Consider the following 24918-nt stretch of genomic DNA (forward strand, 5'->3'; position numbering starts at 1 on the left):
TTGGAAGGCAGCTAAGCTCACCACTGTAGTACTCTCCTCGCTGTGTGTGTGTGCGCGGGGTGGGGGAAGGGAGACGGCTATTTGACCCATGACCACAGGGACAGGAAGAGTAGAGGAGTGAACAAGGGCAGAATAACTCCCCTTTACTCCATGTAGGGCAATAGGTCAGGGTCACAGAACACCGCTCGGGACAAGCGCGAAACGGATAGTGAGAGGTGGGGCGGGGGGGGGGGGGGGGGGGGGAACAGACCCAGATAAAATGCTGCCAACATGACCAACAATTACCAAGAAAGATTAGCCGCTATCAGAATCTAAATCTGCACGTCACTTGGTTGACACCAGATGGCCTTGATGCAACCATTGCTGACTGAGTAAATGTGCCCACATCTATCGGCTGGCCTACAATTACAGAATTAACTGGTCTGCTACTCAAATGGCAGATATGAAAATGCCGTTTATAAATAGCTCACCTAGAAAGGCTTTGCCTGTCCGTGTGTGTGAAATGCAGAGGAGCAGGCCCCTGACAGCGGAGAGCCATGTGCAGGCAGAATGATTCACAGCGCAGCAACAGCAGGAAGCATTAGCTCACTACACTTAGCAAGGCTATAAATAATTTACAAATCAGGTTGCGCGTTGGCTGGCTGCTGAGTGGAGTTGCTGCATGCACGCAGCATCCAGGGATGTCTGACCCAGACCTCTCCGGCTACGCGCTGCCCTGGATAGTGCTTCCCAAAGTCTTTAATATTTTATCAAGCATGCTATTGCACAAATCTGCACTTCCAAAATTGTTTTGTTGTCGTATGTACAGAAAACAGAGATATTCCCTCCCATTGACCCCATCTACACACCACGTTGCCTCGGCAGGGCCAGCAGCATCATCAAGGACCAGTCTCACCCCAGGCACTCCCTCTTCTCCCCTCTCCCATCTGGCAAGGAGTACAGAAGTTTGATAAAACACACCTCCAGATTCAGGGACAGTTTCTTCTCAGCTGTAATCAGGCAACTAAACCGTCCTCGCCAATGAGCGAGCGGTTCTGACCTTCCATCTACCACATTGCATATCTTCAAACTATCTTTAATCGGACTTTATCTGGCGCTAAATGTATCTGTACACTGTAAATGTCTCGATTGTAATCATGTATTGTCTTGCCACTGACTGGATAGCACGCAACAGCAGCTTTCCACCGTACCTCAGTACACGCGACAATAAACTAAACTGAACTGCATGCGCCAAAGGACAAACAGAACCAATGATCACCATATTTCCCCAAGCTGTGAGGATAATGGCAGCAAAATAAAATCTTGGAGCAAGATGTGGCACTGAGCTTCAATCAGAAGGGATTCTCATAGAGTCAGTCGGGCAAGGAACTAGTTACCGCACAGTAACTGCATCTCAGTGTCCATTCTTGTGCTGACATCCATCAATCCTGTTTCTGATCAGCTTGCTGTCTGGGTGCATATTAAAGGTGTTTCTGAGCGGCAGATTACTGACACAGACGTCAGGCAATTGTACAACTCTTCCAGCGGCTCTAACTCACGTCTGGTAGACAAAAATGCTGGAGAAAGTCAGCGGGTGAGGCAGCATCTACGGAGCGAAGGAATAGGCGACGTTTCGGGTCGAGACCCTTCTTCAGACTGGTGTGGGGGTGGGAAGAAGAAGGGAAGAGGCGGAGACAGTGGGCTGTGGGAGAGCTGGGGAGGGGAGGGGAAAGAGGGAGAAAGCAAGGACTACCTGAAATTGGAGAAGTCAACGTTCATACCGCTGGGCTGTAAACTACCCAAGCGAAATATGCCTCTTCCCCCTTTCCCCAAGAAACTTCCTCAACACCCGCCTTTGTACTAATCCATGTCTGATATTTGTCCCCACCCTCCCTCCCTCCCCCCCTAGCTCTTGCGTATCACCTGCTCCCACTTCAGTTGTCATTGGAGTCAGCATTGTGCCTGGCTCTTATTTAAAGACTGGCCACAGACAACGGGAGAGAGATGAGAACCATCAGCCAGTCTTTGCCTAAAGGACACAGTCACCTTGTTCGAAGCTCACTCACCAGCTGGGAAGCAGAGAACCAACAGAGGACGGATTATTGCTGCACCAAGGTTACACAGATAATACAAAGGTAGACGAAAATGCTGGAGAAACTCAGTGGGTGAGGCAGCATCTATGGAGAGAAGGAATAGGCAAAGGGTCTCGACCCGAAGCACCACCTATTCCTTCTCTCCTCAGATGCTGCCTCACCCGCTGAGTTTCTCCAGTATTTTTGTCTACCTGCGATTTTTCCAGCACCTGCCGTTCTTTCGTAAAACACTGATAATACAGAACCATCCACGTTTCACTTGTCCAGCTCTGTCCTGTCATTACCCCCTCCAGTTTTCTCCCCCTTGATACAATCTATCTGAAGGGTCCTGACCAAACACCACGGGAGATGCTAGGCACAAAATACTGGAGTAACTCAGTGGGACAGGCAGCGGCTCCAGAGATGCTGCCTGACCCGCTGAGTTATTCCAGCATTTTGTGTCTACCTTCGGTGTAAACTGGCATCTGAACCTCCTTCATACACATCATGAGATCGCACTTCCTGATCCGCTGAGTTACTCCAGCTGTTTCTCTCACTTGTTTTTTGCAAACCAGCCCCTGCAGTTCCTGTTGTCTATATTTATCCCAGTTGTTGGCATGTTTATTCCACACAAGCCTCCAACACCCAAGCAACACACCCTTCATTTATCTCTCCCGTAGCTGCTTATTCATCTTTCCCCAGGCACATTAACACTCCACTGCAACCTCTCCCAAAGGAACAACAGCCCGCATTCTAACCATCCCCCCCCCCCCCAGTAAATATGCCTCCTTCAGATTCAGCAATGAGGGGAAAAGCTGACCCCAGGGAGATTATCACGTGTTAATTCACATGTGGTTAGGAGGAGAGAGTTCCCCGAGCATTTCACTAAATCCATAAAGGAAAAAAAAGGAAAACATTTTCACAAAACTATGGACGGCACGGTGATTCAGCGGCAGCTTCAGAGACCCGGGTTCCATCCTGACCGCGGGTACTGTCTGTACGGAGTTTGCACGTTCTCCCCGATGACCTGCGTGTGTTTTACCCCGGGTGCTCGGGTTTCCTCCCACACTCCAAAGACGTACATGTTTACAAGTTAATTGGCTCTGGCAAAGAATGCAAATTGTCCGTGGTGTTTAGGGTGGTGCCCGTGTACAGGGATCGCTAGTCAGCGCGGACTCAGCACGTTTCCACGCGGTAAACTAGAGTGAACAACAACATTTTATGTTGTTCAATTAATTCTGGAAACTCTCCTGCCACTTCTGAACAGAGCTCTGCAGATAGCATTTCCGATCAACCTTCTCGACGGGAGGCTGCCTGACCTACCGAGCGAGACAGCCAGCACTTTCTGGGTTAATTTCAGCAACAAACCAACCTGCAGAGGCCAGCGACGGGTTACAATGCAGAAGAACTTCCACCCTGCTGGTCACGTCATTGGTTTGACCGCACAGGTTGCTAAATTTATCCTGCTGGCCTACTAATGATTGCAAATGTGGTTATCATTCAGGCCAATCAGGAAACATAGAAAATAGGTGCAGGAGGAGGCCATTCGGCCCTTCGAGCCAGCACCGCCAGGAACTTAAGGACATTTAACTGATGTCCTGATGAGGTTGGCAGAGATGCAAGTGAACCTCTGCATCAACTGAAAGGACAGTCCTTTCAGATTAGGCAGAGGTTCACTTGCACCTCCTCCAACCTCATTTACTGTATCCATTGTTCGAGATGTGGACTCTTATACATCGGCGAGACCAAACGCAGACTGGGCGATCGTTTTGCTGAACACCTTCGCTCAGTCCTCCTGGACCTACCTGATCTCCCGGTTGCTGGACACTTTAATTCCCATTCCCACACTGACTTTTCTGTCCAGGGCCTCCTCCATGTTCAGAGTAAAGCCCTGAGCAAATTGGAGGAGCAGCATCTCATATTTCGCTTGGGCAGCTTACACCCCAGTGGTATGAATATTGATTTCTCCAACTTCAAGTAACCCCTGTATTCCCCCTGAATCCAACCCTCCCCCACCTATGGCACACCAGCTTTTCATTCTCACCTAGCAAACAGCTAACAATGGCCTGTTTCCTTTGCCTTTGTTACATTTTCGCATATCTTTCATTCATTGGAACTATATCTCTCAACATCATCATCTATATCTCCAGTTTCCCTTTCCCACGACTTTCAGTCAGAACAAGGGTCTCGACCCGAAACGTCACCCGTTCCTTCGCTCCAGAGATGCTGCCTGTCCCGCTGTGTTACTCCAGCATTTTGTGTCTAAAATTGGCCTGAATGGCTTGTTTACCATACTGTATGATCCTATGAATGATATCTCATAGAACAGTAAAGAAACGTGTGTCTGTAAAAATCGTCTGTCATTTCAAAATCAGTCTGCAACAGCAGAGAACCATTTTATATTCTGGACACACCTGGTGGTCATTTTCGAATTTAAATTTAGAGGGAAAAAAATTGAATATCATTTCTTCTTTTATCCTCATTTAAATTCAGAGTTTTTTTGTTTTAAAGAAATGTAATATTCAGAAAGGTGTCGGATCCTCCGATTGCAATCTGAACACTTTAGAGTGAAAGCAAATCCTTTCCTCTCTCTCTGCTGAATTGATGAATAAGTGAGTAGGCAATCAATGCCGAGGCAGAGGACAGGTTTGTGTAACAGTGAGAGTTGGGAACAGCTTGAAGGCCCCCGTCGAGGTCAAACGTGGCTTCCTCCGATACAAGCTTGTAACACAAAGCTACTTACCGATTCATTCGGACTGCAAGCAGCCAGCCGGCAGCTGAAGGGATTATACAGACTCTTTCACTGCCAGAATTCATCTCCTTTCATACATAATTCATTCATTAAAACCGAGATGAGAAGAACGTTTTTCACACAGAGAGTGGTGAATCTCTGGAACTCTCTGCCACAGAGGGTAGTTGAGGCCAGTTCATTGGCTATATTTAAGAGGGAGTTAGATGTGGCCCTTGTGGCTAAGGGGATCAGGCGGTATGGAGAGAAGGCAGGTACAGGATGCTGAGTTGGATGATCAGCCATGATCATATTGAATGGCGGTGCAGGCTCAAAGGGCTGAATGGCCTACTCCTGCACCTAATTTTTATGTTTCTATATCTTTCATTCATTCGTAGGAAGGAACTGCAGATGCTGGTTAAACTGATGATAGACACAGAAAGCTGGAGTAACTCAGCGGGACAGGCAGCAACTCTGGAGAGAAGGAATGGGTGACGTTTCGGGTCCACCTGAAGAAGGGTCTCGACCCGAAACGTCACCCATTCCTTCTCTCCAGAGATCCTCCCTGACCCGCTGAGTTCCACCAGTTTTTGTGTCCATCTTCGCTTTAAACCAGCATCTGCAGTTCCTTCCTGACATTCCAGTAAATTGATTGATCGAAAGATACAGCATGGAAACAGGCCCTTTGCCCCACTGACTCCATGCTGACTATCAATTCAATGGTCTCAGTTTCTCCATTGTCACGTGTACCAGGTACGGAGTGATACATTTTCGGCATACAGCTCAGCAAGACTATCCTCATACATCAACACAATCCCGGCCCGGTTAGTACAGGACAGCCCACTGAGTCCACATGCAAGAGGCTGTCACCATTTGTTCTATATTATCCCACTTCCTCATCCACTCCCTACATATGAGGGGCAATTTACCTACAAACCCACGCTCGCTTGGGATGTGGGAGGAAACTGTGAGCGGTCACAGGGAGAACATGCAAACAGCACCCGGGATCAGGATTGAACCCAGGTCTCCGGTGCTGTGAGACAGCAGCACTACCTTCTGTGGCTCGATGCTACCACAATCTGACATCCCTCCGTTTCCTTTACACTTGTAGCCTTTGTCACTTGCTGTACCCCATCAGCCAAAGAGCATCCCCTCACCACGATCGGACACACTCACTGTACTGTGTGCTCGGTGTTTCAACAGGGGCCAAGGGAAGAGCATTCACGTCGCGGCCATGTTTCCACCACCACGCACAAGAAGCGACAAGACAGACAGATGCCGAGAAGTGGCCGAGCAGCTTCTAATCTTGTGTGTGGACTCGATAAGAAGAAGACTGATTCAATAAATGCATCTTCGACCTGACCAGACCCATGCCCAAAACGGAAACCGACGATATTGAGTAATGGATCTGTGGCACTCTCTAAGTGCAGTCAAGGCTGTAATGCCTCAGACGTGCAGCCAATTTGTACACAGTGTTCCAGATGACTGCCCAGGTAATCAGATCAGTGCGATGTTGATCAAGGACAATTCCCAGTACTAGAGAATAGAGTCACAGAGTGACAGGCACAGGAGGCAGCTGATGGAATCCGAGTGAAACAGCACATCCCACAGACTGAACCGTCACACAGGTCAGTTATTAGTGTGGGGGTTATGGGGAGAAGGCAGGAGAATGGACTTGGGAGGGAGAGATAGATCAGCCATGATTGAATGGCAGAGTAGACTTGACGGGCCAAATGGCCTAATTCTGCTCCTATCACTTATGAACAGTGCAAGCTCAGCCCCTAGAACTTTGCTGACCGCAGGTGCGGTTTGCACATTCTCCCCGTGACCGCGTGGTTTTCCTCCGGGTGCTCCGGTTTCCTCCTGCATCCCAAGCTTCTGCATTTTGTAGATTTGTTGGTTTGTGTATATTGCCCAAGTGTGCAGGCAGTGGATGGGAATGTGGGTTAACAGAACTAGTGCGAACGGGTGATCGATGGTCCGCGTGGACTCGGTGGGCTGAAGGGCCCATTTCCATGCTGTATTTTGTAGACTGTCCCTAGTGTGGAGTATAGTGCTAGTGTACGGGGTGATCAATGGTTGGCGTGGACTCGATGGGCCGAAGTGCCTGCTTCTGCACTCAAGCCGCTTGAGGAATTGTTTCACCCGACGCCGGAGTTCCATCTTTCACGGCAAGAGGGCCCTGAAAATCATCGGACTGGCTGCAAGGCCACAAATGGGCCCCGACCTCGGGTGTTTCAGAAGAAGAGGACTTAACTTTCTGGTGCCTTTCCCCACAGGGGAAAATTTTGATTCTGCTGTCGGGGGGACGTTTGTGTTGAACTCTATAATGTGTTGTGACCAGTTTCTTTATTTTTTTGTTAACGTTTTTCTATGGTATGGAAACTTATTAGCTATTTTATGTAAAGCACTTTGGTGTCAATGCGAGTTGACGTAAAACGTGCTATATAAATAAAACTTACTTACTTACTTACAATGTCTAAAGTCTAAAGTATTGGAGATTGTACAACCCTGAAATTAAAGCCCATTCGAGGTCACAGGAAAAAAAAGCACTGCCTGACCAAAGAAGTTTTTAATTCTACGCTCAGCACTAACTGGAAGATATTGTGCCAATAAAGATCCCCGGAGGCAAGCACTGCAAGGCAAACATGTGTCCCAATTAAATTTTACCCATCCCAGTAGCCATTCAAAATGTCAAACTCAGAGTGCGATGCACTGCAGATATTTACAATTAACTAACTGTCTGCCTTCCGAAATCTTGCCACTGTAGGCAGCCGTCATTAGTGTCACCGTGCCATCTGCACTTTATCAGGTCTCTTATACATTTTACAACACAAACCATGACACAAGTAGTTCTGGCCAGAATGGAGATGATCACTTAGGCAATTTCCCTTGTCAGTCGTGCCAGGAAACGGAGCTGGAAGGGATTAGGAATGATTTGATACATCTGCACCCATCCCTCTTCCATTTGGTGTATCTGAAATCTCTCTGGTTTTGCAATGAAGTGATACTTGCCCTGTGGTTCCGTACCAGATTGGTTAACTTTTCTCTATTACAAATTAATCGCACTATGGGCAGTCTGGCAAGAACCCCATCTTATATTCCACCTGCGTTCTTGGTTCTTGATGATGCAGTTGTGACATGCCACGGAATTTTGGTCAACCTTCATAAACCTCTGCTTAAGAAAGAGCTGCGGATGCTGGTAAAATCGAAGGTAGACACAATATGCTGGAGAAACTCAGCAGGTGAGGCAGCATCTATGGAGCGAAGGAATAGGTGACGTTTCGCATAGATGCTGCTTCACCCGCTGAGTTTCTCCAGCATTTTCTATAAACCCGATGTCCACTAGTGTAAACCCGATCTATGTTCCCGATGTTGGGGGAGTCCAGAACCAGAGTCCACAGTTTAACAATAAAGGGTAAGCCATTTAGAACGGAGATGAGGAAACACTTTTTCACACTGAGAGTTGCGAGTCTGTGGAATTCTCTGCCTCAGAGGGAGGCCGGTTCTCTGGATACTTTCGGGAAGGAGCTAGATAGGGCTCTTAAAGATAGCGGAGTCCGGGGATATGGGGGAGAAGGCAGGAACGGGGTACAGATTGGGGATGATCAGCCATGATCATATTGAATGGCAGTGCTGGCTCGAAGGGCCGAATGGCCTGCTCCTGCACCTATTGTCTAGAACCTCTGGTTTTGTCTCAATATGTTGCCTCAAATCTGGCCACACACTTTGGGAAGGATATTAAGGTCTTGGGCAAAGTGTAGAGGGGTTGCAGTGCTGAGGGACTCTACTCAACAGAGTCTTAGTTTTGAAACCAAAGAGGGGGAGGATGTACAAAGAAAGAAGCCCAAAATAAAGTTAATAGATTACTTAGGTGCCCCCAAACAAAGCCTTTATTTTATCTTGCATCATGACATCGAGACAGTTTAAGGTATAATTAGAGTTAATGATATCCTCTAGGTTATTTCCCAAACAGGCCCTTGTGGTTTTCGAAGGTAGACAAAAATGCTGGAGAAACTCAGCGGGTGCAGCAGCATCTATGGAGCGAAGGAAATAGGCAACGTTTCGGGCCGAAACCCGGAAGGGTTTCGGCCCGAAACGGTGCCTATTTCCTACAGTGGAGATTGTTCAACTCTTTGCGTGCATAGATGCTGCTGCACCCGCTGAGTTTCTCCAGCATTTTTGTCTACCTTCGATTTTCCAGCATCTGCAGTTCCTTCTTAAACGCCTTGTGGTTTCCGCTTCAGTCTCACGGTTTTCGAGCGGGCCAGCGATGGACACGTGGGACTCACAGACTGTGCCACAGAGGGGGGCAGGAGAAGGTTCAAGGGAGGTCCTCTGCTCCTGCAGTTGGTCACCCAGGCACTTACAAAGGGAGCAGAGGTGCCCAGGCCCTCAGATCTTCCTCGACCGTTTTGAGCGGTCAAACGCAAGGGATTCTCATCTGTCACACGCGGCTTTGGTAATGTTCAAAAACTCTATTCCTTGGCAACCTCGACAAGAAAACCCCCAGATGAGAATCTAGAGTGATAAGAGTCTTACAGCGTGGAACCAGGCCCTGCAGCCCAAGTGTCACCATGTCCCATCTACACTAGTCCCACCTGCCTGCATTTGGCCCATATCCCTCTAAACCTGTCCTATCCATGTATCAGTCCAAATGTTTCTTAAACGTTGCTATAGTACCTGCCTCGACTACCTCCTCTGGCAGCCGGTTCCATACACCCACCAGCCTTTGTGTGAAAAAGTTACCCCTCGGGTTCCACTGCTCTACTCCATCTCTTTTAGAAACATAGATTAGGTGCAGGAGTAGGGACGCCTCGATCATGGCTGATCATCCAACTCAAATGTACCACAAGGGCCACATCTAACTCCCTCTGAAATATCGCCAATGAACTGGCCTCGACTACCCGCTGCGGCAGAGAGTTCCAGAGATTCACCACTCTCTCTGCGTGAAAAAAGTTCTTCTCATCTCGGTTTTAAAGGATGTCCCCCTTATCCTTAGGCTGTGACCCCTTGTCCTGGACTTCCCTATCATCGGGAACAATCTTCCTGCATCTAGCCTGTCCAACCCCTTAAGAATGTTTCCACTAGTGGGAGATTCTAGGACTAGAGGTCATAGCCTCAGAATTAAAGGACGTTCTTTTAGGAAGGAGATGAGGAGGAATTTCTTTAGTGAATCTGTGAAATTCTTTTCCACAGAAGGTTAGGGAGTCTAAGTCAGTGGATATTTTTTAAGCCAGAGATAAATAGATTCTTGATTAGTACGAGTTTCAGAGGTTATGGGGAGGAGGCAGGAGAATGGGGTTAGGAAGGAGAGATAGATCAGCCATGATTGAATGGCAGAGTAGACTTGATGGGCCGAATGGCCTAATTCTGCACCTATCATTTATGATATTATGATCCATTATCTACTCCAACCTCACGTTGCCTTAGGACAGTGAGGGAGAGATTGAAGAGATACAACCAGGCTTCTGAAGCAGATGGCTTCTCCCCAGGAAATGGCAGGCCATTTGTTTGGCATCTTTCAAACACCACTACCATACGCACTCATCTCTGATAACAGATGCAGAATGTACAAATGTACTGCAGCCACTCGCCCAAGCTACTCCAAGAACACCTCACAAACATGTCATCTCTACCACCAAGCAGCACAAGGGGTGCATGGATAACAGCAAGCTTCAACTTTGACAATGTTCACAAAAACAGCACAGTGTTGCTGCTTCACAGTGCCAGAGACCCGGGTTCAATCCTGACTACGGAGGCTGCTTGTATGGAGTTTGCACAATTTCCCTGTGGCCAAGTGGGTTTTTCCGGGTGCTCCAGTTTCCCCCCCACTCCAAAGATGTACAGGTTTGTAGGTTAATTAGTTTCGGTAAAATTGTAAATTGTTCCTAGTGTATAGGACTAGTGTTGGTGTATGGGGTGATTGCTGGCCGACGCAATCTCAGTGGGCCTAAGGGCCTGTTTCCATGCTGCATCTCTACACCAAATAAGACTATATCCTTTAGCCTCAACCAGGAAAGATTGAAATGGTATGCAAAGTGTCATGAGTCATTGAATTCCTGCAACATTTCTAGCTAGGGCGGTGATCTAATTTTAAAAAGGTAGGTTATGTACAGGATTATCTATCAAATAATCAGATTTTAGACATGTGGGATACATTACAGAGCAAATTTGCAATACTCCAAGGGTATTGAAAGCAATAGCTGGTGCTTTAGTCTTTATTTCCTTTTCAAATCATTGGACATTTATTGGTATTTAGCGGAGTCAGCCCTGGAATGTTAGACCGCCTCAGTGAATGATTGCAAGGAGCACTCTGAGCAAAACTACCATTTGATACGTGCCGGCAATTTGATTGTCCGCAATTCACCAAGCAATTCGGCGCTTGTTCAAAACAAAATGATTTAAATCTGCCTCACACCGCAGAACAATGAGCAATTATGCCCCACATCTTTCACCTGCATTGAACACTGCAGGCCTTCGCAATCAGCACACTCACCGAGTCCCGGAACACAAGTAAGTATCTGACACAAAACTGCTTTCAAATTAAATGATTAGCTGGCTTCCTTTTTATACGAGCAGGCAAGTGCATATTAGATGGGCCAATAAGCCACGATATAATGCCATAAATTTTGCACGTCACACCACAAAGAACCAAGAGGCTGTGTAGTCCATCATTGTTTATATGAATGTGTAAATTCATAGCGACTACATTATCTACTCCATATACGACTCGCTTTGACCCAAGGTCAACTCCAGGGTAATTACGTGGGAGATGCTTGCGTCGTTTCACCACTTTATCCTGAATTAAATCAGATTAAGCTGCAAAGACCATCTGAAGCAACTGCCTCCTCCCCAATTAATTTCCCATGGGGTTTGGAAGGATCAGGGACGAGAGCAAGGGAAGAAAGACGCTGCTGCCAATTTAGAAATGCTCAGTGTGAAATTCAACCTTTAGAATCAGCTTGAGGATCACACAGAGCAGGGAGGGTTGTAACATTGGCCCAGTGACACTGTGCCTTTCCTCTCAGGCAATCCTCCAATTAGTCCCAATCTTCTGTCCCTACCCAACAGCTGCATAGACTTACCCTCTTCACCCACTCTTTATGGATTGTATTTTTAAAGCCACCATTCAATCTGCATCTGTGTCGGAAGGAACAGCAGATGCTGGTTTACACTGAAGATGGGGACACAAACACAAAATGCTGGAGAAACTCAGCGGGACAGGCAGCATCGCTGGATAGAAGGAATGGGTGACTTTTTGGGTCGAGACCTTTCTTCAGACTCAAGAGTCTGCATCTACTGTGGGTTTTTGCAGATCTAAATAACCTTATTTGTGAAGAGAAATACCCCTTCTTACCCCCCCCCCCCCCCCCCCCCCCCCCCCCCTTCCCCCCCCCCCCCCCCCCCCCCCCCGGTTCTGCTGGCAATTATCAGAGCAAGCTGCTGTCCTGCTGGCTCTCTCCTTCTCCTTCCTTCCAATTCACACCCCGCCACGACTTCACAACCAACAGAGTCTAGCTGTAATAGTAGTGATCAATAGGAGCCGTCACGCTGGGCATTTGCTGGCTCTGACAACCATTAGGCTGGAAATGGATAACAGGTTTGACAGCCTCTGCAAGATATACTTAAGGGCCAGTCCCACTTACGTGATTTTTTTTCGGCGACTTGCCGGCACCCGTCACAGTCGCAGGAGGTCGCTGAAAATGTTCAACATGTTGAAAATCCAGCGGCGACCAGAAAAAGGTACGCCTCTTTGGGCGACTACTCACGGCCATACAGGCGTCAAAATCCACAGCCTCTATTTTCTATTCCAGAGAACCCTGATGTCCCAAGGGCTGCATCATGTTTAACTACTTCCCCACTTCAGTCAATCTGCATGTGGCTATAAAACTCCAGACACCAACAAAAGGTCAAATGGCAATTCCCCCAGGTGCTCCACAACCATGACAGCATATTTCCCTTTCATGACACCAGGACGTCCAAAAGCACTTCACAGCCATCTCAGAGTGGGGAACAATCACTCAGAAACAACTTCCACTTTGTGCAAGATAGACACAAGGTGCTGGAGTACCTCGCGAGCGGATCAGGCGGCATCTCTGGAGAAGAAGGATGGGTGACGTTTCATACGGAAGAATGGATCTGAACCGAAGCAGCAGCCATCCTTTTTCTTCAGAGATGCTGCTTCATGTGCTTAGTTACTCCAGAACTATGTGCCTATCTGTTGAATAAACCAGCATCTGGAGTACTTTGTTTTTACATCCAACATGTACACATAGCCAGCTTCTGTACATGGATGCACCATTGGCCAGTGGAGTGTTTTTACAATTCTTAAAAAGGCAATGAAATGCACAATTTAATTACCATTTTAGACCATTGTTGATCCAGCTCACTCTTTCAAAAGTCCCATCTAAATATTATCAAAATATTTTAAATGCTTAATCAGTTACAAGTTCTTGATTTGCATGGCCAGTTACGAATGGAGACAGGGAACTGCAGCTGTTGGTTTGCACAAAAACACACAAATTGCTGGAGTAACTCAGGGAGTCAGGTAGCATCTCTGGAGGACATGGATAGGTGGCGTTTCGGGTCGGAACCCTTCTTCAGACTTAAGGTGCGGGTGGGGGGTGGGGGGGGAATTGCAGGTACAAGATAGGCCTTTCCTACCTCCAGTTCCCTCTCCTTCTACTTCAGTCTGAAGGTTTCTGGCCCGAAACATCACCTATCCTTTACCTCCAGAGATGTTGCTTGACCCACTGAGTTACTCCAGTACTTTGCTCCTGTGTTTGGTATAAACCACCATCTGCAGTTCCTTCCTACAAAGGAAGATTCCAGACCAGGTAACCAACATTCTGAAGCGTTAAATAGAATGTCCAGGGCAGATTTTTCTAAAATATGGAGGTCCACGAGAGGGGGTTTGTATGTCCGACCCACAGCTCCCAAGCAATGAAGCAAGTGAGAAATCCTCAAGACTCCAGAATCCTGCTTTAAATAGATTTATAACAACGGAGAAAACTCAACGCAGCAGAAAAGGTATGAAGGATTGGACGATGATATAAATTGATATCTGAAGCTTTGCCGGTGTGGTCACAGGAGACATGGATAAACGAGACCAGGCAAGTTCAGATATGCCACCGGTTATAGATGGGATCAAAATTTTCCAATACAGTGAAATGATTGAAAGTACAAATCTCAATGGTCATCATCCTCCCTCGTACAAAATCCCAATGTGTACAATAGTTCCTGACAGCTCAGAACCATAAAACCTCCATAAAATTAACTGTCCTTCCCACAATACAAATAGCTAATACTGAGGGACTGGATTTTCAAAATCGCCACTTGAAGTTATAATGCATAGCAACAGTGGTATCACCATGAGCACAGAGCTGGCGAATGCCCAGTGTCCTTTTCTGGTTGATATCTATCTCACGCTGTCACTTGATCTTGAGGCAGTCTAATTGTCCATACAGAATCTGTAGGTTTAGAGATACAGCGCAGCACCAGACGCTTCGGCTCACCGAGTCCCCGCCGACCAACGATCCCCGTTACGCTCGCACACACTAGCGACAATTTACTATTTTTACCAAAGACAATTAACCTACAAAACTGTACGTCTTTGGAGAGTGAGAGGAAACCGGAGCACCCGGAGAAAACCCACACGGTCACAGGGAAAACGTACAAACTCCGTGCAGACAGCGCCCGTAGTCAGGATCGAACCCGGTATAGGTAGCAACTCAACCTCTGCGCCACCCAAAGCATGTGGCAATCTCTACAAACATTGGTTCTTGCACTGCCACAGTCTGGTTAATGTAGAATAACTGATCATTTATGGTATATTTATTTGTTGTTGTTGTTGTACGGAAACTTCTCCTGCCCGAATTGCGGGGTTGAAAATGACCTGGAGCGGGGCCTTACATCGCCCGGCGTGGCTTTAACGGCCGGGGAACTTGCTAGCGCCCGCCGGGGGCTCCAACGTCAAGACCCGGAGCGTGGCCTTGCATCGCCCGGCCGAGGGACTTACTTACCATCGCCCGCCGGGGGCTTTGACTTTGACATCGGGAGAAGAGTGGAGTGCAGGGGAGAGACAAGACTTTGCCTTCCATCACGGTGAGGAGGAGATTCACTGTGATGGATGTTTGTGTAAATTGTGTTGTGTCTTGGTTCTTTTCTTGTTGTATGACTGCAGAAACCAAATTTCGTTTGAACTTCATTTGAGGTTCAAATGACAATAAAAGGTATTGTATTGTATTGTATTTAATGTGCTTGTAAAGCTTCAGCAAGTCAAAACGTCATTGTTTCAGTTCATATGACAAAAACACTCTTGAACTCTTCTATCTGATAGCTCTGTAAATAACACACCCAATGAGCTATGGGGATCATTAACTCATTTGTATTATATTTGAAAATCTATATTTCCCTAGCAACAAGGTAATGAGTCCTTGCCAGATTATTTTGGCTTGAATTGAATTTCCAGACTTCCATCCCCTTCTCAATACTTAATTTTACTTCAACCAAAATAACCATTGATCAAACAAGCACACAGACAGACTCGGGGACAGTTGCTCCCCAACTGTTATCAGGCAACTGAACCATCCTATCACCAAGAGCGTGATCCCATCTACCTCTTTGGAGACCCTTGGACTATCTTTAAATCAAGCTTTATCCTTCCACTAACCAATGCAGATGCTGGTTTATACCGAAGATAGACACAAAATGCTGGAGTAACTCAGCGAGTAAAGGCAGTATCTCCGGAGAGAAGGATTTAAGTGCGTTTTGAGTCGAAACTGAAGGGTTACCTATTCCTTTTCCCCCCAGAGATGTTCCCTGATCCTCTGAGATACTCTACCATTTTGTGTCTATCGTCGGAAAAAATCACGTAAGTGGGACAGGCCCTTAAATCACTCATCTACTTGAATTATTTTAGAGCATCTTACGGAGCGACAGAGACAGGTGTTGCAGCATAAAATTTACTACAGCACTCCTTCAAAATATTTAAAAACTCAATATATGTAGACAATTCTCAATCATTGCTGCTTTCAGATATGAAAGGCCTTCGACCACAGACTGTCCAAAGGCACAAGATCTTTTCTTATCTTATATAATCATATCAATCCCGAGTCATATGCAGATTACCTTGAAAAAACTATATCCAGGTACTACGATAAAATGTCACAACTTCAATAAACTCTGGCGAGAAGGTCTCAGTTGAAGGTAGACGCAAAATGCTGGAGTACCTCAGCGGGACAGGCAGCATCTCTGGAAGGGAAGGGTGACGTTTTGGGTTGAGATCCTTCTTCAGACGTTGGTCTCAGTTGAGCGTGGCAGTAACAATGGGCACTGCCACAGGTCTGAGTAATAGGAAATTCAACCAGGTGAACTACAGAGACCAGGGAATCAACGGATAGAAACAAGGAACTGCAGATGCTAGTTTACCACGGAAAGGCACAAAGTGCTGGAAAAACTCAGCGGGTCGGGCAGTATCCTTGGAGAAGACGGATAGGTGATATTTTGGATCGGGTCCCCGAAGGAGGTTCTGGATGCAAAACATCACCTATCCACGTCCTCCAAGATTGCGCTACTCCAGCACTTTGTGTCTTTCTGAGGAGCTCGATTACAGTTGTTCAACCATTAACTGGCAGAGCAGCACTTTCAATGCAGATAAAGTGTGCGCTCAGCTCAATGAGAACTGGAGAGTTCCATTGCTCAGAATTTAGTGTATTGGACGAGCAAGAGTTTTAATGTCCCATCAGAGCAACTTCTTTGTCTATTCTCATGTTATAGACATCACTGGCAATGTCAGCTGTTACTGCCCTTCCCTTTATGGCCTTGAGAATCCATTTATCTTTGTAGAAATCTGCTGCAACTTCTACCTCACAGAGGGACAAAGAGCTCCAGCAACTCGGGTTCAATCCCGACCACGGGTGGCGTCTTGTGGACTTTCCATATTTTCCTCCGTGGCCGCATGGATTTCCCCCAGTTACTCTCATGTGCAGGCCAGACGTTAATAGGCAACTGTAAAATGCCCCTCGCCTACAGGTGAGTGATGACACGCAGAGAGCTGACGAGCACAAGTTACAGGTAATGTTGGACACAAAATGCTGGAGTAACTCAGCGGGACAGGCAGCATCACTGGAGAGAAGGAATGGGTGACCTTTCGGGTTGAGACCCTTCTTCAGACATGAAACGTCACCCATTCCTTCTCTCCAGAGATGCTGCCTGTCCTGCTGAGTTTCTGCAGCGTTTAGAGTCCATCTATCTTCGGTTTGAACCAGCATCTGCAGTTCCTTCCTACACACAAGTTACAGGAAAACTGGATTGTTCAATGATCTAGCTTACACTTGATATGGACTTCCTTGAAATTGAACCCTTAAGTGGCGAGGTAATAATGGAAAAATAATTCATCTGAGCGGCTGGTTTGCCCACTTCAATGGGCAGTTAAGAGACAACCTACTGATATTGGTGACACACATTGACCCAACCCGGCAAGAAGACAGACCTTTTCTCCAGAGCACATTAATAATTCAGGTAGATCGTCACAATTCTACAGCTTTATGCTCAGATTTACCACGGCCCAATTGCTTAAAAAACACTCTCCTTCCAGAATTGATTCCACAAATCAAATTCAATAAAACCCTTGCTCTGCCAGGGGGAATTGGAGAGCACAACCCTTCTCCTTGGTGAGCTGACAACACAGGAATGAGCACAAAAGCTGTTGTTAAAAAAAATACAGCAGTGTCCTTCAGGAACGAGAGCCCAAGGCCACCTCTATTACATTAGTCTGTGTATGTGCGATGCCAGTACCCACCCCACACACTATCCCAAACTCACAGTAGCAAATGCCAAGGTAGACAAAAATGCTGGAGAAACTCAGCGGGCGAGGCAGCATCTATGGAGCGAAGGAAATAGGCAACGTTTCGGGCCGAAACCCTTCTTCAGGCGGTTTTCGGCCCGAAACGCTGCCCATTTCCTTCGCTCCATAGATGCTGCCTCACCCGCTGAGTTTCTCCAGCATTTTTGTCTACCTTTGATTTTCCAGCATCTGCAGTTCCTTCTTAAACAGCTTGTAGCAAATGCCAAGGTGCTGTTGCTGCCCATGTCTGGAGTAGTAAATTACAGCCAGGCACAAATCCAACTTCGTAGAGAAAATTGTCATTGTGGAGGCAGAAGAATGCAAATGGTTCACCGGCTTTTATTTGTTTCTGCGCCACTTGTAAAAATGCACTAGTAAGATGTTGAAAATGGACCATTTAATACACATGAATCTCCTTCACTCACACCGGGGGCACTCAGAAGGTTCCTTCAGCTGGTATGCAGAAGCAGCTGATTTTACAACCCTCATTCTCCACCCCGCATTATCAAATCCCTTTGTGGAGTAACCCCTCCTTTACTCCAGCTCTGACCCCCCCCCCCCCCCCCCCCCCCCCCCCCCCCCCATCCCCACCCTGGGACGCAAAGAGTTGAACAATCTCCACTGTAGGAAATAGGCAACGTTTCGGGCCGAAACCCTTCCGGGTTTCAGCCCGAAACGTTGCCTATTTCCTTCGCTCCATAGATGCTGCTGCACCCGCTGAGTTTCTCCAGCACTTTTGTCTACCTTTGATTTTCCAGCGTCTGCAGTTCCTTCTTAAATACATCTCTTGTTCACCGTTGTAATTAAAGACAGAAAATGGTGCAGATAGCTAGCAGGTCGGGCCACCTCCGTGGAAAGAGAAACAGAGGTAGCATTTCACAGCAGAGACCCTTCCCGTTTGCATATTTCCAACATAGTCTTGTTTAATTTTAGATTTATAGGATCTACAGCTTTAAAAAAAAAAATTCATTTGCTGATTTCAAAGAACTGCGACCAATAGAGAAGGGACTCAAGAAGACACAAGGTGCTGGCGTGGCTCCGCAGGTCAGGCAGCATGCCAGAAGAACAAGGATAGGTGACGTTTCAAGTCGGGACTCTTCTTCAGACTGAAGCAACTCTTCTGTGTCGACCCAAGTGCTACAATTTCATCCACAAACCCTCACCTCGCTCAAGCTTTAAGGCTGACTTTCTTTGCCAAGTTTTTGGCCATCAACTTAATTAAGATTAAGTGTTTGACAACTGTCCTTTGGGCCAAAACATTACTTCTGTCTCTGCCAAAATACTGTCCGAGCTGCTTTTTACCCTGGCAGCAGCACCGTGGTAGAGTTGCTGCCTTACAGCACAAGAGACCTGGGTTTGGCACTGACTACGGGTGCTGCCTGTACGGAGTTTGTACATTCTCCTGCGTGGGTTTTCTCCGGGATCTCCGGTTTCCTCCCACAATTCAAAGAGGTGCAGGTTTGTAGGTAAATTGCCTTGGTCTAATTGTAAATTGTCCCCAGTACGTGCAGGATAGTATTAATGTGCATGGATCGCTGGTCGGCGCGGTGGGCCGAAGGGCCCTTTTTTGCACTGTATCTCTAAACTAAACTGAAAATCCAGCCTGGTTGGCTTATCTTTGCTGGATGGGATTACAAAACTCTTGTGCTGAAATCTTACAGCATTCCTGCAGGTGACAGGTTTGTTTGGAGAGGAGACAGTGCATGAGATCACTGCTCATCATGAAAACACAGCTGTTCCACAGGGCTTTGCCAAAGATTCGCTGTAAGATGCAGCAGGGGTGGACTTGCAGTCCAATATTGTGCCTCTTCAGGAGAGCTCCAATTAATCCCATTTCCTGCTCTTTGTCCACATCTCTGTTTTTTCCTTTCAACTTTTATCCTGCCTCTTCGGAATAATATCCAATCTACATTTATTTCCCTTTCATGCACTGCGTTCCAAATGACAACTTACTACACAGTATGTATGAGATATCTCCTGCGCCAGACACCTTCAACTTGCTTCCTCTCATTATCGACTCTGCTGCTCAGGAAACAATTTCTCCCCATTCACTGTATTGTAACCATTTGACTATTTTGAACAGATTTGAAGTCATAGCCTTTGTGATAACTTTCAATTCCCAGCCTCCCCCATTACCACCCCTGGCGATGGATCTATCAAGCATTGCAACTGAAAAGTGACGGCTTTATCAAAAAAAAGGCTTGCACTTGTATGGAACCTGCTCCACCTTGCTCAATCCATTGCAGCGGATGAGATGCATTGGTAAATGCACCATTTTGCTGCATGCAGCGGCAATAGAGTGGCACATCAGTCAGAATCTTCTTCCCCAGGGTGGAAATGTCAAAAGAGTTGGGGGGGCATCAATTTAAGGGGCAATGTTTAAAAGAGAAGTGCAGGGCTAGTGTTGTTTTCACGGAGAGAGTGGTAGGTGCATGGATCACACTACCAGGGATGGTGGTGGAGGCAGATGCGACAGGCCCATTTAAGCTGCTTTTAGACAGGGAGGTGAATATCTGGGGAATTAAAGGGATATGACAGAGGAGGTTAGTTTAACGTGGCATCATTTTTGGCACAGACATTGTGGGCCACAGGGACCGATCCTATGCTGCACGGTTCTATGTAACACATTGCTGCATGTAGTGGCAAATGCAGCAGTATATTCCAGTCAAAATCTTGACCAAGAGTGTCGATCTTAAATGCGACAAGGAACAACAGTGGGGTAAATGACTGCACAACACTGAGGACGGAGACACAAGAACTGCAGATGCTGAAATCTTCAGCAAAACAGTGTTGGAGCAACTCAGCAAGCAGGCAGCATTGGTGGAATGAATGGATGAACACCTGCTATCTCCTGCATCTACTTAAAGGACTGGGATTTGGTCTAATACTTTGTCGGAAAGACCCCACCACTGGTTGGGACCCCCCAGCCCAGTGTCATAGAGTCATACAACATGGAAACAGGCCCTTCAGCCCAACCCGTCCATGCTAACCAAGTTGCCACATCTAAACTAGTGAAATCTACCCATGTTTAGCCGCATCCCTCTACAATCCTATCAATGTACTTGGCTAAATGTCTTTTAAATGCTTTTGTAGTACCCGTCACACCTACCTCCTGGCAGCTCATCCCACCACACTGTATGGAAATCGTTCCCCTCAGATTGCTATTAAATCTTTCCCCTTTCCCTTTAAACTCTGTCGCCTAGTTCCTGATTCCTCTACCTTGTCTAAAAGACTGTGCATTTATCTTGTTCCCCTCATGATTTTATAAAGTCCTAACCTGATTAAACTCTTGAGTCAAACATTCCCATGGCAAACCCTTGAGTCCTGGCAACATCCTCATAAATCTTTTCAGTGTAAGCCAGCAGCTGCTATTCCTTCCTACACCCTCTTCAGATTTTGCCTTGCAGAGATGCTGATTGCCCCTGCTGAGCTACTAATGGACAGTGTGTTTATTTGTTTAAAACCAACATCTGCAGTTCCTAGCGTCCACATTCACAACTCAATACCACAAATGATGAAGGTCAATGGACTACTTTAAAGCCTTCCACTCCACCATGGTCCAGGGGGGATCATGTAGCTCTGTTCAATAGACAATAGGTGTAGGAGTACGTAGGCCATTTGGTCCTTCGAGCCAGCACCGCCATTCAATGTGATCATGGCTGATCATCCCCAATCAGTACCCCATTCCTGCCTTCTCCCCATATCCCCTGACTCCGCTATCTTTAAGAGCCCTATCTATCTCTTTCTTGAAAGCATCCAGAGAACCTGCCTCCACCGCCCTCTGAGGCAGAGAATTCCAAAGACTCACCACTCTCTGTGAGGAAAAAGTGTTTCCTCGGCTCCGTTCTAAATGGCTTACTCCTTAATCTTAAACTGTGTGTGTGTGTGGCCCCTGGTTCTGGACTCCCCCAACATCGGGAACATGTTTCCTGCCTCTAGCGTGTCCAAACTCTTAACTATGCTCCTAGATAGACACAACATGCTGGACAGGCAGCATCTCTCCTAGATCTCAAGTGGACAAAAGTGCTGGAGAAACTCAGCGGGTGCAGCAGCATCTATGGAGCGAAGGAAATAGGCAATGTTTCGGGCTTTCAGCGTGTCCAAGCCTTTAACTATGCTCCTAGATAGACACAACATGCTGGAAAGGCAGCATCTCTCCTAGATCCCAGGTGCACAAAAGTGCTGGAGAAACTCAGCGGGATGCAGCAGCATCTATGGAGCGAAGGAAATAGGCAACGTTGTCTATTTCCTTCGCTCCATGCAAAGAGTTGAACAATCTCCCCCATAGGAAATAGACAACGTTTCGGGCCGAAACCCTTACGGGTTTCGTCCCGAAACGTTGCCTATTTCCTTCGCTCCATAGATGCTGCTGCATCCTGCTGAGTTTCTCCAGCATTTTTGTCCACCTGGGATATAGAAGAGATGCTGCCTGTCCAGCACGTTGTGTCTATCCAGGAGCATAGTTAAGGGCTTGGACACGCTGAAAGCCCGAAACGTTGCCTATTTCCTTCGCTCCAAAGATGCTGCTGCATTCCGCTGAGTTTCTCCAGCACTTTTGTCTATCTTTGATTTTCCAGCATCCGCAGTTCCTTCTTAAACTCTCTCCTGGACCCCTCTGCTCTACAGTGGACACAGGGGACATGCTCCCCAGCGGCAGGAAGGGCCACGACGGGCCGAAGGGTCTCAGTCTCTGGGCGAGCCAGCTTAGAAACATAGAAAATAGGTGCAGGAGTAGGCCATTCGGCCCTTCAAGCCTGCACTGCCATTTAATATGATCATGGCTGATCATCCAACTCAGTATCCTATACCTGTACGTCTCTCCATACCCCCTGATCCCTTTAGCGACAAGGGCCACATCTAACTCCCTCTTAAATATAGCCAATGAACTGTGTGGCCTCAACTACCTTCTGTGGCAGAGAATTCCAGAGATTCACCACTCTCTGTGTGTGTGAAAAAAAAAGTTTTTCTCATCTCGGTCCTAAAAGATTTCCCCCTTATCCTTAAACTGTGTGACCCCTTGTCCTGGACTTCCCCAACATTGGGAACAATCTTCCTGTATCTAGCCTGTCCAACCCCTTAAGAATTTTGTAAGTTTCTATAAGATCCCCTCTCAATCTTCTAAATTCTAGCGAGTACAAGCCAAGTCTATCCAGTCTTTCTTCATAAGACAGTCGTGACATCCCAGGAATCAGTCTGGTGAACCTTCTCTGTACTCCCTCTATGGCAATAATGTCTTTCCTCAGATTAGGAGACCAAAACTGTACGCAATACTCCAGGTGTGGTCTCACCAAGACCCTGTACAACTGCAGTAGAACCTCCCTGCTCCTATACTCAAATCCTTATGGCAAGAATGTCTTTCCTCAGCAGACGGTGGGTACCTGATGTCCGGGCCCTCGGCCGGGCCGTGTAGCTGCAGCGAGTGTCGCTTGGCTCCGGCCTCGGCCGCCCCGTTGCAACTGCGGGCACGGAAGAGCCTGGTGAGGCGGCTCCTCAGCGAGCTCCGGCGGGAGCGGGCGGCCAGCGGGTGGTCGGGGTCCCCCGGGGGGGCGGCGGTGGCGGTAGGAGAGGCCGAGGCCTCGGGCTCCGGCTCCGGCTCCGTCTCCCCGCCCAGGCCCCGGCACAGCAGGCGGAGCGGGCAGTCGTCGTCGTCGCCGTCACCAGGCCCGGCCTCGGCCCCCGGCTCCTCCATCGCGCCCAGCACCAGCACGGCGTCGCTCGTCTCCTCACCGGGGCCCGAGGAGGTTGTGGTGGCCGGGCCCAGCCCCAAATCCAGGCCCAGGCCCGGGCACTCGCAGGCCGCGTCCTCGCCCCCCGGCCCCGGCCCCACCGTGAAGTCGCCGAAGTCCCGGGCCAGGTCGGACACCCGCTCGTCTCTCCGGCCACCGCGGGCCCGGCCCGGGCAGCGTCGGTGCCGGGGGCAGAGTCCGGGAGAGGTCGAGGCTTTGGGCCTCTCGCTGCCCCCCGCCCCCTCCACGGTCACGGTCACGGCGGCCGGTGGCAGCAGCGCCGGGTTGCGGAACACCATCAGCTGCGGCCTCGCTCCCTTGGCGCCGGGCAGCTCCAGGTGCTGCAGCCGGCAGGCGGCATCTTGCAGCAGCGCGGCCGGGCGGCGGCTCCGGCTCAGGTCGAAGGGCAGCGGCTTGAGCGCCAGCCCCGAGCCGGACACTGCCATCGCCTCCTCCTCCTGTCCCTCCTGCAGGTCCGGAGACACAACGTGCAGCAGCATGAAGCCAGCCGCAGTCTGCGGATTCATGCTGGCGCTGCTGCTGCTGCTGCCTCCTCTCCTTCCCCCTCTCTCTCTCTCTCTGTCTGTGGGCTGCCTGATTGTTGCATTAACTATTTACCTGCCCACATACACACTTACTTGCCACCGAGCCAGCCCTTTCCACTCAAATGTGTGCAATAAAGACTAACAATTTCTCATGAAACATTAAAATATTATAAGGACTAACAATTTCTACCGACCATCAAAATATTATGAGGACTAACAATTTCTACCGACCATCAAAATATTATGAGGACTAACAATTTCTATCCGACCATCAAAATATTATGAGGACTAACAATTTCTACCATCGAAATATTATAAGGGCTAACAATTTCTCATGAAACATTAAATTATTATAAGGGCTAACAATTTCTAACCAACCATCGAAATATTACAAGGGCTAACAATTTCTCATGAAACATTAAAATATTACAAGGGCTAACAATTTCTAACCAACCATCGAAATATTACAAGGGCTAACAATTTCTCATGAAACATTAAAATATTATAAGGGCTAACAATTTCTATCCAACCATCAAAATATTATGAGGACTAACAATTTCTAACCGACCATCGAAATATTACAAGGGCTAACAATTTCTCATGAAACATTAAAATATTATAAGGGCTAACAATTTCTAACCAACCATCGAAATATTATAAGGGCTAACAATTTCTAACCAACCATCGGAATATTATGAGGACTAACAATTTCTAACCGACCATCGAAATATTATAAGGGCTAACAATTTCTAACCAACCATCGAAATATTATAAGGGCTAACAATTTCTAACCAACCATCGAAATATTATAAGGGCTAACAATTTCTAACCAACCATCGAAATATTATAAGGGCTAACAATTTCTAACCAACCATCGGAATATTATACAGGCTAACAATTTTGTGACCAACCATTGCAATGTTATAAGGGTTAACAATTTTAAGAGCCAACTCTTCTAGCCAACCATTGAAATGTTGTGTAACAAGGAACTGCAGATGCTGGTTTAAACCGAAGATAG

At 47.5% G+C, this 24918-nt stretch overlaps 1 protein-coding gene across 1 annotated transcript in view; it reads right to left on the minus strand.

The window, feature by feature from the left end:
• socs7 (suppressor of cytokine signaling 7) overlaps positions 1 to 23944 on the minus strand; it is a 49119-nt gene extending 25175 nt beyond the window's left edge. The window contains exon 1 of the mRNA XM_055656837.1: positions 23008 to 23944. Within this exon, the coding sequence (XP_055512812.1) occupies positions 23008 to 23882 (875 nt within the window). The 5' untranslated portion in view covers positions 23883 to 23944. The remainder of the gene's footprint in view (positions 1 to 23007) is intronic.
• Between the last annotated feature and the right edge of the window lie 974 nt (positions 23945 to 24918).

This window comes from Leucoraja erinacea, chromosome 27 (genome assembly GCF_028641065.1).
Source record: "Leucoraja erinacea ecotype New England chromosome 27, Leri_hhj_1, whole genome shotgun sequence".
Classification (NCBI taxonomy): Eukaryota; Metazoa; Chordata; class Chondrichthyes; order Rajiformes; family Rajidae; genus Leucoraja; species Leucoraja erinaceus.